This window comes from Siniperca chuatsi, linkage group LG20 (assembly GCF_020085105.1).
Source record: "Siniperca chuatsi isolate FFG_IHB_CAS linkage group LG20, ASM2008510v1, whole genome shotgun sequence".
Classification (NCBI taxonomy): Eukaryota; Metazoa; Chordata; class Actinopteri; order Centrarchiformes; family Sinipercidae; genus Siniperca; species Siniperca chuatsi.
This window is the reverse complement of record NC_058061.1, coordinates 4,506,199-4,521,840: the sequence shown is the minus strand read 5'-3', so window position 1 is coordinate 4,521,840 and position 15,642 is coordinate 4,506,199. Positions and strand designations below refer to the sequence as shown.

The window sequence follows — 15,642 nt, the reverse complement described above, 5'->3', positions numbered from 1 at the left end:
TTGAAAAAACGTGGAACGTGTTCTTCACCCCTTTTGGCGAGCTCTTTTCTCCGCTCCCTCTGAAATTCCTCTATATCATCTTTCTTTCTGTCCGATTCATCCACCCGTCCCTCTTCCAGCATCCTATGAACAGAGGAAAGAATTTAAAGAGTAACTTAACACTAAATGCACTTGTGTGAGTTAATAAATGACATGTGCAGTCACTGTATTACGTTTACGTTTACAGTGATCATTGCCACAGAAGAAAGAGAAAATGCAGGAATTTACTATGATGCACTCTGGGACACTTCACCCCTGCAACTGAGCGTAGCAGTAGTAGAAATACTACAGTAATTAAAATTCTACCTTTACTACTTGTAAACCAGTAGTTTACAGTGCTGATCTGTGTTTTGTGGCAAATTTATATTCATATATTTATAATTTATTCATATTCCCTGTTTCATCAGCCTTATACTTTTATCACTATTACTTTTCAGTGCCTTGTAGAAAATTTTCCAAACTATGAAGATTTCTTTGTACCAACATCTCCAGCCCTGCTCACCTTTGGTCTGGGCGCAGGCGGCTGTCTGTAGGAGGCAGGAGAGGCTTCAGGTCTGGGGTGAGTTCGTTCAGCTCCATGGCGAAGGTGGAGAAGCCATAGTACAGCAGGTAATCCTTTGGCTGGGGATCTGTGGGGCGACAGAAGCCTCTCGGGTGAGCTGCTGCACAAACGTGACATTTGGATTTATGCTGATTTGTGGTTTTGGCCACAGGGAGTTCTCAATCATTTCACTTCACTTCCATTTAAACCCTCAACCTCAAAAGCAGAATCTCATCAATCAAACTAATTACATCAACACATGAAACACCTCAAGGACAAACTCAATAGTAAACACGTTCGTAAACATGTCCTAAGACTTCCATGTGATGATCATGGACTCACTTGGCTTCCAGACACATTTCGGAGTGGGCAGAGTGTCACAGAAGATGCCTTCATGCCACAGACCTCCAAACCGGTGAATGACACTGCCACTTTGGTCCAGCACCGTGCCCTGCACCTCATTCTTGTTCATATCTGAACCCCAATAACGAGACTACAGCAAAACAAAAACGTGTCAATCAAAAGTCTGAAAAATGCCGTGTAATCAAACACAGCCAAGTCACTTGCCACAAACAGTAAAAAAGAAAAGGGCTGAGTGGTGCAGGAAGTAGTTTCATTCACCTTGACGAAGGTAATCTTGCAGGTGCAGACGTTGCTTTTGAGGTTGCGGATGGTGACCTCTCCGTAATGCTCCAGGTAGCGCTGCTGACTGAGGACGTTATGGATGCAGGTCACTACTTTGTTCCACTCATAGTGGTCTCCATACCTGGACAAAACACCAACATTCAGCAATTTATCATACACAAATGCTATTCTCTGATTTGAGTTTCTCAAATGTGACTGTTTGCTGGTTTTCTCTGTTTTATATCATTGTAAACTGAATGAAAATAATCAATAGTTGGGCACCCGGTAGCTTAATTGGTTAAGGCTCCGAAATTATAACCACATCGTCCCTTATTAGGAAACAAGGGATAATTCAAACATTTGTTGCGTGTCATACCCCTCCCTCCCTACCCCAGGTTTTCTGTCTCTCTCTACACTGTCAATTGCAACTGTTAAAAAAAAATATCTCAAAAAAAGAAAATAATATGCCTTAAATTCAGTTAATTCTTCTAATATTAACACACGCTTTTGGAAAAGTTCTTCTGTGCATTGCAATATAAACATAAAAACACCTTCATTGTGCATTACTTATTACATCACATCATTTAAAGAGTTTCCCTTCGGGGATCAATAAAGTATTTCTGATTACGTATACACGGTCAAATGCTGGGGCTCTGACAGCCACTGTGGGCAAAATATGGACAGTTTGTCCTGTGTGTGGTTCCTGAGACTGAAGTGTCATTTTAAAATGGTGATATTCATGGAAAGTGTTTCATGTCTCATTGATCCCAACTGATTACTAATGGTGAGAACCTTCACATAAAGTATGACTTTCACTTACATGTAATGGCTAGAGCCATGCCTCGTCTAATACAGATAGCCAGGTGTGGACTGCTTACCTTGGAAGAGTGACATTCACCATTCCCGTTGGCAGAATCTCCAGTGACTTCCCCCAGAATTTATTTTTCCATCGCTGGTCTGTTGAGGAATATAAACACGTTGTTGAGAATATACATCTGATGAGCTTTTCAAATGCATTTCAAAAGCAAAGTGATTACCATCACTAACTGAGACACACACACATACACACACACACAAAACAAAGTGGTTTGATAAAAGAAGAGTCTCACCTTGCCAAAAGGAGAAGTTCTCCGACTGTGCATGGCAGGCAGAGATGGGGGGATGGTGGCAGACCTGGTAAAGTATAGAGATGAATGCTGACTCGAAGACAAGACAAAAGAATCTGACCACATGCAACCAGGCTCATCAGAAGAACTTCAGCTTTCAGATCATCTGCCTCATTTACTCAAAATTATGAAACTTCCAGTATCTGTAGTTTGAGTTTTTTATTCTGCATCTTGAATAATTTGTCACACTTCTGCAGCAAAACATCAAAGACACACACAACTGTAACTGTATAACAGGTCACTTAAATATCAATGTACCTACCAGAAATCATATGTTTCTTAGGAGCTACATTGCTAAGCTACTGTTGAAGAAATTAATTGCTTTGTTGAGGACTGACATTTAATTACTTTTCACTTAATTGCAGTCACTTCAAAATAAATGATTAAATGGTTTGTGTTAATTTTTGATAACATGATTAGCTACTGCGATTTTATTACAGCAATAAATCACTCAGTGTTGACGCTCAATTACACCAACGGGTGATTCATCTTAATTTACCAAGAGGGGATCATGGGGGCTAAATAGTAATTCCCCTTCATCTTTTCCAGATTTTAAAAGAAAGTCAGTTTAAACGTTTTTGGTCCCCTGAAAGCCAGTCAGAGATCTTAAAGGCTTTCAGGGATGTGAGACAAACAAGCTACTCGTGAATAAGATATCTGTGTAATAAAAGTTCTGTTTGTGAAGTTCTTCCTGAGATACCTGCTCACTGATGAGGCGGAAGCCCCGGTCCTCTCTGATACACTCGTAGGTCTCCCCCAGCACGGGGTTAAAGGGCTTGTAGCGGTTTCTGAACGTCGCAGTGGAGTAACCAGAGATAGCGAAGGCAGCAATGTAAACCTGTAAGAGATAAAATACAGGTCCAGCATTTTAAAATATTTTCCCACATTTCCCTTCCCTTCGCTTACTGATGCAGTTAATATGTCATGCTCAGGTGCCTAAGCTTACTTAAAATCTTATTTTCTAACTCAAACCAGAAGCATTCAGGAGGATGAGGGTGGGAAAGAGAAATTGTTGTTGGTTGTTAAATATCCTTGTTGTTTATTAATAAATCTAAGACGGCATCACTTTGCTCATGTAACCTGCCTGTTGCTGGATTAATGTGTTCCAAATTAAGAGATTTAAAACAACAGCATTGATTGTTGCAGCCACAAGACAACAAGCAGCCATTCTCCTGCCTTATTTTTTTGTCTGTTTAAAAAGAGTAAAGACAGGTGCACTAAAAATAATTTTGTGTTAAAATTACCAGGTAATAATAACTGCCTCTTACTTCACTCCTTCACTGTCATTATACATGAAATTTCTGTAGCCTGAATTACTGATTACCGTGTTGACATTGTTTCCCATCTGTCTTACACAAACATATGTTGGAATAGTATTACCATCCTCTGGTAGGGGTCCGCTGTGTTGTTGGCAGTATCCAGCAGCTCACTGTACTCCAGCTCTTCACACAGCCTCTGCAGCAGGTTAATGGGCTCATTGAGAGCAGCAGGCATGGACACTCGAGCCAAGTCTTTACCTGTGGAAAAACAGCTCATAAGCCTCAGAAAAGTGCTGGTTCTGTAATTGCAGAGTGGTGTCATTTAGTCCAGGTGCCTTGCCTATGTTATTGTAGACGATAGCCATGAGGCCCACGTGGCTGTTGTCAGGACAGGGAGCGGGCAGTGTAGTTCGCCGGCCGGTGCTCTTTGGAACAACACTGTTAGGAGTCCTGGAAATACTAGCACGGTACTTCCGGGTGGCTGATGCTGTAATGTTGGTGAAAGGAAAATAATATTAATCATACTAGCAATCAAGACTGGAAATAATTCTCAAGAGCAACAGCGCAATTTGCTAGTTCGAGTCAAACAATAACAAGAACAATCGTCTACAGTCATGCTCTGTGAGGCTGTAGGCACAGCAGTGCTGTGAGCCAAATGCTAACATTGTCATGCTCACGTTCACAATAACAATGCTAACATGCTGATGTTTAGCAGGTATAATGTTTACCATGTTCACCACCTTAGTTTAGCGTGTTAGCATGCTAACATTTGCTAATTGGCACTAAACAAAGTGCAGCTGAGCCTGATGGGAATGTCATTAGTTTTGCAGTTTGAACCAAAGTATTGGGCAAACATTTTACCTGATGATGAAGCTAGAGGAAATATTATAAGTTATAATAATATAATAAGTTAGTACAATTCATCCCATGAGGAACATGAATGTCTGAACCACATTTTATGACAATACATACAATAGATGTTGATACATTTCATTTGAAACAACCACATGGTGGCGCTACAGGACAAGTCAGGAGATCACTAAAGTTATTAGGTTTCATCCTCTGGGAACAATGAATGTCTGTACAAAATTTCTTGACAATTTATTCAGTTGTTGTTGAGATATTTTAGCCTGGACCAAAGTGGTGGACCGTCCGACAGACCGACATTCGCCGCTAGCGTGGGTAAAAATGCTTTAACATACTGAGAATGGTCTTAATACGCACATAAAAACTTTCTTTATAAGGTCTTTTCTGAAGTTTAAAGTTTTCAGGTGAACACAGTTCTTACAGTAAGTAGTTATTTTTATCCCACTAAGTTTGTTTTCTGTTTTTGTACTGATGCAACTACAGTCAGAGAAGATGAAACAAATTAAAATAACATACTTCATGTAGATGTACCCACCATGCCCTTCCTCTGGCTCAGAGTTGGTGGTGCTTCCATCACTAAGTCCTGATTCATCAGAGACCTCAGAGGAACTACCACAAAGGATGTCATCACTGGCGTCAAAATACTCCGCAGCCGAATCTGCTACTGAAGGAGGCCCGTGGGATGAATGCCTCACTGCTGCAGGCTAATGACGGGGGAAGAGAAAGAGGGAGGAACAAAGAAAACCAGCCATCAAAGAACACAAGGGAATATGTGCCTGAGAATCCAGATGACAGGTGCAGCATGAATCTTACCTCAGCTAATGTGTTAGACTGGTGGATGTTGTTAGTTTCCCAGACTTCCTGCAGCTTCTGCCTCTCCTGGGACAGAGTTTCATGCACTGTCTTCAGAGAGGCAAGCACTGAAGAGGAATAAGAAGACAGAAGTTTCAGGGGAAATTTGGATGCATATTAATTTCAGATTTATTTTAATCTGGAAGTTTATACTTTATACTATAACATTTTCCCTTGCATAATCTCTGTGTACCCTCTCTGATCTTGTCCGGATGTATTTCATCTCAGTCTTTTTGCTACCTACTACTACCCTGCAGAAACCCTGTGTGTGTATATGTATATCTGTTTTTCTGACCTCGTAGCGACATGGCGCAGATGTCCTGCTGGATTTTCTTGCCCTCAGGCGTCAGTGTGACAGTAGGAGGGGACAGCTGGGAATAGACGTAGTCAGGGATAGAGGGGACTGATGCACCGAGGTGAGACGAGCTGGTCAGGTGACTGGAGGACAGCTATGAAGGTGAACAGAGGAGGATGGAAGATGGTTGATTCATTGGTTCATTTAACAATTCCATAACAATTCAAAAGTTATCTGACAATTTGGGTGTAAAGGACAGAAGGTTTCAGTCCTCTGCACGCCTAATTGTTACTATATTGCAGAGTATGCAGACAATATTTCATACTGTGAGTGCATACAATCCAATATGAAGAATGTAACACGGACCACAGAAGAATATACAAGGTACAAGGTAATGTATTTATCATTATACAACACAATATTCTTTGGACTATGACTGTTAAAGGTCCAGTGTGTAACATTTAGGAGGAGCTATTGGCAGAAATGGAATATAATATTATATAAGTATGTTTTCATTAGTGTATAATCACCTGAAAATAAGAATCGTTGCGTTTTCATTACCTTAGAATAAGCCGTTTTTATCTACAGAGTGAGCGGGTCCCCTTCCACAGAGGTCAGCTACTCCTGCACATAACCCGTTTTAACACTTCTATTTTTGCACGGATTAAACAAACTAGATATAACATGTTACTTAGTGAGCTTTAGAGGTGCTGGTACAAAGGCTACACACAGTGATCATCCATGATTTAATACTGCTCATCATCATAACAACAAATGCTTGCTAATAATGTTAGCCAACTACAAAAATACAGCTCCCCTGTATTACAGTTATAGTACATATACATACACTCATATTCACTGATGGGCATATTATGGACCTATCAGAGGTCTATTTTCTTCTCATAGACCAATAGGCCTGAATGAGTGCGGTAGAAGGGACTCAGCATTTAAATTAAGTTTTAGATAAGTTCATATTTTTCAAATCACATCGTCACTGAGTCTTTCTGCAAAGTCATGTCACATTGCCGTACCTTGGATTTTACTGAAACAACGCCCCTGTGCTGGTAGGTGGATTTTGTGACCTTTGGATAGAGCCAGGCTAGCTGTTTCCCTCTGTTTCCAGTCTTTATGCTAAGCTAAGATAACTGGCTGCTGGCAGTAGCTTCATATTTACGGTACAGGCATGAGAGTGATATCAATCTTCTCACCTAAACTCTCAACAATAAAACGAGTAAGCATATTTCCCAAAATGTCAAACTCTTCGTTTGATACAGCGCATAGTACATTTTGTATTAACAGGAAACAATGCAAGGCGTGTCCTCTCTCGTCTCTCTTCAATTTCACATTAAAAATACTATTTGTCAAACACAGGTGTAACTAATTTAATTGAACTATTAAAATGTGCCAGAACTGAGGCTGTTTTATTGTTGCAGCATTGTGTGTGTTGTGTTAATTTTTTGTGCCCAGGATTATCCTGGAGAAATAAATAAAATTGAACTGACCAAAATGGAACAGAGTCATCATTAATATTATTAGTTACACCTTTGCTCTTCCTGCTATGACAAGTCAATGCTGAGAGCCAAGTATATAAGTTAAAGACACAGCTAGAGGTCTGATCTATATCATAATAGTCATCTAATCAGGGACCTAGTTACACTTGGAACATCAGGTTGACTAACTACTTTTTATGGCTCAAACCTCTACTACCACAGCCCTGCAGGTTTTCTGTACTTAAATGTGTTCACTTTAAGCATTTCATGTTTAAATCAGGTCCTGTTTGTTTGGTAAGAAAGAAAACCTTCAGAGTTGCAGTGCTCCGACTAGCTGGCAGGACAGACAAGCAACAGTACTCTGGTTTCTAAAGAGCAGGATTGAAAACTACATGCATCTAAGCTAAATGCAGGTTTTCTTGATTGATCTATTAATTTACTCACTCTACAATTCAAAGTGTTCGATAGATCAAAATCATGTCATTGATATGCTATGTTCTTTGGGAAAATACTCTGATATAGCAATATGTTATGAATGTTGAATAAAATAGTCCTTAAGAGGTAGGGCATCTACTACAATCACACCAGTCTGAAGCACACAGAAAGACCTTATTCAGTGCAATTAAAACAAAACACCATTTACCATTTTAACCTGAAAAAAACATTTTCTTTCATGTCATTTCTTATACAGCCACAATTCATTTTCAGGATGGGAGTCTGCTAGAGTGTGTAAATGGAGAACACTGAATATTTTTTATGAATGAAGTTGTCCCATTTTCTGACCATTGCCAACTCACCGATTTAGTAATCCCACGAATAGGCTTTGGATTAGAGAAAGGCCCCAAAATGTTACTGGAGGGTTGTGATTTCAAATACTTAAACCCAATATTTTCAAAAACATTACCTGTAATATGACTTAATTTATGATTTCACTCAAAAACCAATTAGTATTTCAAATTAAATTAAAACATTTACATAAAATAATGTAAAAAAAAAAAGTGCAAATCAACATAAAACAATGTCAGTCATATCTTTTGGTCTTAATACTAATTGAGAGAGTAAGTTACAGACCATTCTTACCATTCCCAGGGCCTCCACTCTGGACAGTGTGCGAGAGTGGCCCCACATCTTCCCTGACCTCTGCTTCTTCGGCTTCTCAAGAGAGAGATTCTGTTTTAAAAAAGTAAAAAGCAGATTAAAACCACAAATAATGTTATTTTCATGTGATTCTGCCTAGAATGGAGGAGTGATTTGGTCTTGCAGGTTCAATTAGCTGTTGCACACTGAACAGCAAGTCAACCTGTATGCTGATGATGCGCTTTAGGTCTCCGTTAGTGAAAGCTTGGCCCGCCTCTAACGTCTGCAGACTCTGGATTAAGCGGTTTAGTTCAGTAAGGTCCAAATGGCAACGGTTCAGCTCTGGAAGAAAACATGAGAGGTATTTTCTTTTACTGAGTTTAAAGTAGTGATTAAGTGAGTGACTAATTAATCAAATAAGATTCCTGTGGTCACAATCACATTTTATGTTGAAAAAAGGAAGGTTAGCAAGGACTCCACAGAAACAACAGATGTATTACTGTAGGTGCTCAAGAAAAACAGTGTGTGGGTACTTTTACACATTTAGATATCATGAATATGTGCAGTTCAATACATTTCAAGAGCTTTTAGATGGTGAGAATGTTTAAATAGTCAGAAATAAATGCTTTCTCTTTGATTCTGGTAGACTGAGACCTGATATTTATTAAGTTTTAGACCGAGGAAAACCTACACGCTGTCAATCAGTGTAGCTGCACTGAAAATACAGCATCTTAACATGATGTCACATAATTTACACCTGTCCATTTATCAGAGGAATAAGTATATAATAAATATACCATCATCAGACTCAGGATGGACAGTGTTTGTTTTTTTTAAGTATCAAAACTGATGTAGCAGAACCAGAGATCATCTTTTTTATTCCATGCATTCTTCTTCATTTTCCTGGCGCCTACATTACCCACAATGCAACTTGAAAGTTCTGTCTGACGATCAGGTGTGTTATACTAGTAGCGGCTAATGTAGCTTCAAGCAGAGATGAGGAGTGGGCTACAGAGGTCTGGTTCCCCTTTAAGGAACTTAAAAAATATCCAGACCTTAATCAAAATGTGTTTCTTTCATGAGACTCTCTCATTGGTTTGTGAATGTTGTGTCTTTGCATTTGGGAATATATGACAAATACCTTGAACACAGGTGTCTGTGTCCTGACTTTGCTGCAGCCAGGCAGACACTTTGCTATTCACAGCGGTGTTAGCTGAGGGCAGCACTCCTGATGCTCCAGCTGAATCTGCCATGTCTGCAGATCTCTGGTAACGAGAACACAGAGCAAAGAGGAAAAAAGGGGTTAATCTAAGACTCACTTTGAGTCGCTTTGTAAAGATTGTTGTGTTAGCTTTGACTTTATTATTGTTTATTTGATAGTCACCAGTTCTCCATTTCTCTGAGCTTGTCCAGCCACAGCGCCATGGGACAAAGTCTGGAGGAAGCCGCTGTGAACCTGAGCTGCCTCATTCTTCTTGTACAAGCGGTGGGCTTGTAGCTTGGTTACCCAAATGTAGTAGAGTTCATGGCTCTTTGCCTTGGAGGGACAAGAAAGGTACACTGAAGGTACACTATTTACTTGTTTGAAAAATAGCAGCAGCACTTGATAACTACGTTTACCTTCATATGATAGATAATGTCCCCTGCATCCAAGTCAATCCGATTTGATTTCTTGTTTATCGACATTACTGCAAGGCTAACATCTAGAGAGCCCTGGACTCTTCCCCTGGAGACCTTTAGTGGAAAAAAAGTATGTTTTAGTGTTTTCAAATCCAGTAGGTGAAAACTCCTGTTATAAAATGTAATTTTTCGCTTACATCTTGTTGATTTTTGGAGTAACGCAAGATCCCTGCTTCCAAGACAAAGTATCGCTGAAAAAGAGATCATCACACATCACCTCTTTATTTATAAAGTCAACATCTCTGCATACAAGACGACAGAGTGGATGGATTTCTCACCTTGTGCCAACCTTTAAGAGGCCACTTCCTCCTCTTGAGAAGATATCCTTCACAGATACCCGGGGTGGTCATATCATGAGGACTGTCACCTCCTGTTTGCATTTCTAGCTGAAGGTCGTCAATCACTTCCCAGTCTTTGATAATCTATGGACAGCATGAATGGGAAAAACACTTTAAGGTTTAAGGTTACTTGGCTATGTTACAAGTCTTGACACGTTTGTGTTTTCTTCTTCTTTTGTATTGACCTCTTACAAAAGCACAACAGCAAACACAACGGAGGAGAGGTGTGTATTTCGAGGGAAGTAAAAAGTGAGTCCCATTGACTTCTCTTATATACTTACTATGAGGACAGTTTTTCATGAAATGGCTCGACAAAACCTTGAAATATTGTGGTGTACAGATGATCAAAAATTGGGTTGGTTGTTTAATTTTGATGTGTTAAAGTGAGCTAACTTTGTTAGCTCAGAAAATAAATTTAATTTAAATGTTCTTTACTTGCTATATTAGTAATCTATGAATTTTGTTGACTTTGGAATCTCTGAAAATCTGATTATGTGAGATATGTGAAGTGACATTCTTTCTTTTTGGACTCTTTTTAGTGTAAGGGTAAATGCTGTATTCTGAGTCTGGTTTAAATGCATTTGTGGGGTATTGTAAGGCCATACAGTCTAGGCATAGTTGTGTGCATGACACAATGATAAAATCAACATCATCATCACAATAACACTGTCTGGGTGGTGTTGATTTTACTGTAGCATCTTTACTGTCTTTCACATTAACAGCCAAAGCATCTGGCAAAATAATAATCCAGGATGAAAACAGAAACTACTACTACTAAAACTACAACAAAAGAAGGATGTTTTCCTGGACCTGCTTTTGGTGACGGTGTGCCCTCAAAGGAAGGCAGACCTTGTTTACTCCTTTTACAACTATTTTGTCCTGGCAACCTGCAGTGCTGTTATATGATGGGGAAATCTTAACTGATACAAAGCCTCACCTGTCTGGAGTGGCGTGATGATAGAGTGCTACTGCTCCGAGAGTGGGATGGCTTCCACGTTGGTGAAGTCTTCTCCAGGCCGCTCGCCAGCGATTGGCTGCGGTTGAGTGAAGAACCATATGAATCCATTTCAGAGCGCAGACCTCAGACTTCCATCCCCGTTGTGATCGGCTGGTTGTTGAGAGAGATCTGCTGCAATCTGCCAAAAGACCCATGAGTAGGTTAGCCAATGAGAGAATATGGTCCTGAAATCAAAATATTATATTATATTATCAATATTACGTCTCCAGTCTGTATTACAACAAATAAGAACACACATCAAAGAAGTTTTCTGGATGCATTTTCAAGAAAGGAAAGATAAATGTAAAGACTTCTGAGGAAGGGCAGCAAGTAATGATTGATCGATAATGACAATGATAATTGTTTTCTCAAATTGTTGATTAATTGTTTAAACTACAAAATGACAGAAAACTGAAAAATGCTCAATACAATTTCACAAGAGTCCAAGTTGTCGTCTTCAAAGTGCTTGTTTATAATGGTGGAAATTAACAAAGTACATTTACTCAAGTACTGTATTTAGAGGGACTTGTACTTGAGCATTTCCATTTTTTGTCACTTTATACTTCTACTCCACTGCGTTTTCGAAGAAAATATTGTGTCTTTTACTCACATTTTCCTGAAAGCTATAGTGACTAGTTACTTTACAAGTAAAGATTTTACACATAAAAAATATGATCAGTTTCTAACATGAAGTATCAAAAGTTTAACTACTCAGCATGTTATGAAGCAATTATAATGAACTCCACTGCGCCTAACATGAACGTACTGCTTAAATGTATAAATAATAATGATCCAATAACATAGTAACACTGACACTGGCTATTCTGCATAAAGAGTACTTTTACTTTTGATAATTTAAGTTTATTTTGTACTTCTACCTAAGTAAAAATTTGAATGCAGGTCCTTTACTTGTAATAGAGTATTTTTACAGTGTGGTATTGCTACTTTTACTTAAGTAAATTATGTGAATACTTCTTCCACTATTGCTTGTGTTAACCGAACCACAGTTCAAAATCCAAAGATATTTTGAAAAAATGGAAATCTGAACATCTACAATTCCATGACAGCTGGTCAAACTCCATCTGCTGATGAAGATAATGTCATATGATCAAAAGCTCCAGAATAGCTACTAAATGGACCTTGTGGTGAGATTTTTTTTCTCACCAAAGATATTCAGTTTACAGTGTTATAAAACAGAGATAAGCAGAAAATCGTCACATTTGAGGTGCTGGAATCTGATGAATGACTTTTGACAATGAATCCATTAATTAAAAGTTGTTGCTTATTAATCGCCAACAAATCGATTAAACATTATCTGTTAAACGTCATGGCCTAAGTGGAATACATAATCAAAACGTTTGCTTGCATGAACAAACTGTTGCAGTGTAAAGTTAGAATAAACTGCAGAGGAGCCAGCTCTTACTTTAATATCTTACTTTTATCAAATGTTGTACATGTTAAGTTGGATATTGTCCTTTATGAAGAGCTGCACTGTGTAATGACTCATGACAGCTCCACACCACAGTGAAAGTGTTAAATAGCTTCAACAAAGCAGGAGACGAGATAGGACTCTGTAATCCAGTTACCTAACAGAGGTGGGAACTGAGCACTCGGTTCATTTGATGTCGCAAATGCTGCCTGGATACACCACGTATAACTCCTGGATCCTGATCTAGATCACTCTGGATCTTAAAGTCACCCAGACTGAGCACGTCACTGAACAAAAACAGACAATTGATGTGGGAATATTTTAAATTTTATACGGGATATTTCGAAATGAATAAGGCTAAATTGTTGTTTGTTTCCAGATACCATACATCTTTCAAAAAAGAAACTGTTAATGATGTATTTGAGCACAGTCTTCCTTTATAAGATGCTTGAGGTAAAAACAAGAACAGCCTATGAAGATGTAGTGTCTCTTGTCATTCTTGTGGTTGCTGTGTCACAGAATTATCTGTTAATCATAGAGCCTTTGAACATGGGGGTGTTTAAAAAGACATAAACACCCTATAACATGCTCCAATCTAATACAATAAGCCTGCGATAGATACTATCTTTTTGAAGGTTATAATGTTACATTTTTGTGTCATTGAAGTGCTGATTCAACTCTATAAAAAGTGCAAAGATGCTGACCACAATCACACAGGACAGCAGTTAGAAAAATGTCAGTTGGATTGGTATCCAAGTACTTAGAAATTACACGTTTAGATGAATCTGAAATGATAATGAGAAGAAGAAGAAGAAGAAGAAGAAGAAGAAGAAGAAGAAGAAGAAGAAGAAGAAGAATCATATAAGTTATTTAAATAGCACTTGTTTTTGACAAAGTGCTTTACAGACATAAAAACAGAAAATATGCAGTGCGATTACAAAAAAGAATAAATACGATGCAGTGCTTTGATGTCAAAAGGTTTGATGAAAACCTGTTTGCGAGACAGTGACCAAATTTTGTTCGCATGGAGAAAACATTTTTAGGTTTTACGGCGATGTGAACTCTTAACACAGTGAGAATATATCTCAGTGGATACACAATGAATGGTGCATTACATCCAAACTGATATCCCTCTAAATCTGGGCAGAAGCAGCCTGGCTTGCTGTTACACAACAGCAGGAGAGGATGAGAGTAACTGACCTCGGTGAGAAAAGCATGTGGTGGAAACAGGATGAAAGGATTTGCGGGTTTCTGAGCTCGCTTACTCAAGGAGGAGCACAAAGAATATTCTTTTTTTATAATTCTTTAACCTTTATTTAACCAGGAAGTCCCTTGAGATTAAAATCTCTTTTTCGAGGGAGATCTGACCTACAACTTTAAAAAAAAATTGGTTTTGAACTCATTGGATGGCGACGAAAGTTATGTTACAGTTTCCACAAGGCTTTAACTAAGAGTACAAACTATAATTCCAGATTTGAAGCTTTTGCAAAACTTGTTATTGAAAATCTAGTATTTACAGTATAGGTTTCATAGTTGCATACAGTTGAGGTTGTTCACTTTTAGGAAATGTAGAGCAATCACACTCCAAATAATCTGAATCAACTTTTTAAAGAGACAATAAAGCATTTAAAGGGCTGTTCAAAAACTCAAAAACCCCAAATAAACGAATGATTCTTGGTCAAAATGCAACTTTTCCTCCTGTTTGACCCAGAAAGAGGAGACATGGTGTGCATACTGATGGATAAGTTACATCATGAGCTCATTATATGGAAATGGAAGCCAACAAAACAAGTCAGCCAAGGTGAAGGATGCATTTTGGCAACAGCCACAAAACTGCATCATGCCAGACGGTTAAGATGCAGAGATTACGACAGCTATAACCTCGTTTTTGGAATAAAAACTGCAGCCAATCGAAGATCAGTGAAGGATAATATTTATGAATGAGTGTGAAATTCCTCAACCTTACTCCATTTGCAGAACAAACACTTTAAATAGACTAAGTGAGGATTCTCCTGATTAATGCTTTAGTAAATCAAATTACAAGGACTCAGTATGTTTGTAATTAAAATCAGAGGTGAGAAAATGTAAATATACCCAACAGCACCTGGGGGGAAGCACATTGTCTTCCAACAGCTGAAGAAGTGTGTGATTGTTAGCAGAGAGAGGAGAGGATGTCACACACTCTGCATTTGCTTTGACAGACAATTAACTGACAAAAGCGCAAGCAGGAAGCAGCCACACTGATATATCTGAGTGAAAATGGTTCAGTGTGAGCAGCCAGTCTGACTTCACATCCTTAAAACTGCTTTTTCCACCAAAAGTACCAGGAACTTTTATCCCAACTTTTAGCTGATGTCACACAAGTCCTTTAGGGCCCATGAGAACTATTCAGGGCTGCACAAGCTCTTATCTAAAGCCCATTAAGAAGCCACTGTCCCCGTACACAGAGAAGTGGGAGTTTTGAGAATTTCAACCAACCGTTTTTTTTGTATTTTACCAATATGAGCAGGGGTCCACGATGCACTCGCTAGATAGATGAATGAAAATTACATATAATATCTAAATTATGTTAAATATTCTGATGGATTGTTTCATTGGTCATTTGCATCTGAATTGAACCCAAACTTTTGCATTTCGGGTCTGTGTTTTCTGAGCTAATATTTAAAGGCCAGGGAAGAAGTTTTACCTGAAATCCACATCCGACTCTCATCATCATCTGTTGCAGTCCTCCGCGCCTGATAAATCCAACAAGTGTCTCATCTGGCGTTTGAGAAACTGCGGGAAATCAGCATTTCGATGAAGAAAACGTTTTTCCATCGAACACCATTGAAAAATGAGTCAAACTACATGTTATCTCCACAGATAATCACTGATTCTGATCACATAATCCCAGCGACCGTGTCCTCTCTGCCGGTGAGTGACACGAGCTTCCTCCAAATCCAAGGAGAGCTGTGCGTCGCAGGATGCGCGCGCCGTGCGCAATGTGTC

General features: G+C 38.9%; 1 protein-coding gene across 2 annotated transcripts in view; it reads right to left on the bottom strand.

The window, feature by feature from the left end:
* osbpl7 (oxysterol binding protein-like 7) overlaps positions 1-15,642 on the bottom strand; it is an 18,308-nt gene extending 2,666 nt beyond the window's left edge. The window contains exons 1-22 of one of the 2 annotated variants that reach the window (XM_044178828.1): positions 15,341-15,642; positions 11,166-11,364; positions 10,169-10,312; positions 10,028-10,081; positions 9,831-9,944; positions 9,595-9,747; positions 9,352-9,475; positions 8,434-8,552; positions 8,205-8,303; positions 7,931-7,954; positions 5,644-5,797; positions 5,310-5,416; positions 5,032-5,200; positions 3,970-4,116; positions 3,751-3,887; positions 3,071-3,208; positions 2,314-2,377; positions 2,083-2,161; positions 1,202-1,346; positions 923-1,073; positions 542-668; positions 1-123 (exon numbers count right to left, since the gene is read on the bottom strand). In XM_044178828.1, the coding sequence (XP_044034763.1) occupies positions 1-123; positions 542-668; positions 923-1,073; positions 1,202-1,346; positions 2,083-2,161; positions 2,314-2,377; positions 3,071-3,208; positions 3,751-3,887; positions 3,970-4,116; positions 5,032-5,200; positions 5,310-5,416; positions 5,644-5,797; positions 7,931-7,954; positions 8,205-8,303; positions 8,434-8,552; positions 9,352-9,475; positions 9,595-9,747; positions 9,831-9,944; positions 10,028-10,081; positions 10,169-10,312; positions 11,166-11,294 (2,501 nt within the window). In that variant the 5' untranslated portion in view covers positions 11,295-11,364; positions 15,341-15,642. The remainder of the gene's footprint in view (positions 124-541; positions 669-922; positions 1,074-1,201; positions 1,347-2,082; positions 2,162-2,313; positions 2,378-3,070; positions 3,209-3,750; positions 3,888-3,969; positions 4,117-5,031; positions 5,201-5,309; positions 5,417-5,643; positions 5,798-7,930; positions 7,955-8,204; positions 8,304-8,433; positions 8,553-9,351; positions 9,476-9,594; positions 9,748-9,830; positions 9,945-10,027; positions 10,082-10,168; positions 10,313-11,165; positions 11,365-15,340) is intronic. The other variant, XM_044178829.1, reaches the window with a different exon arrangement.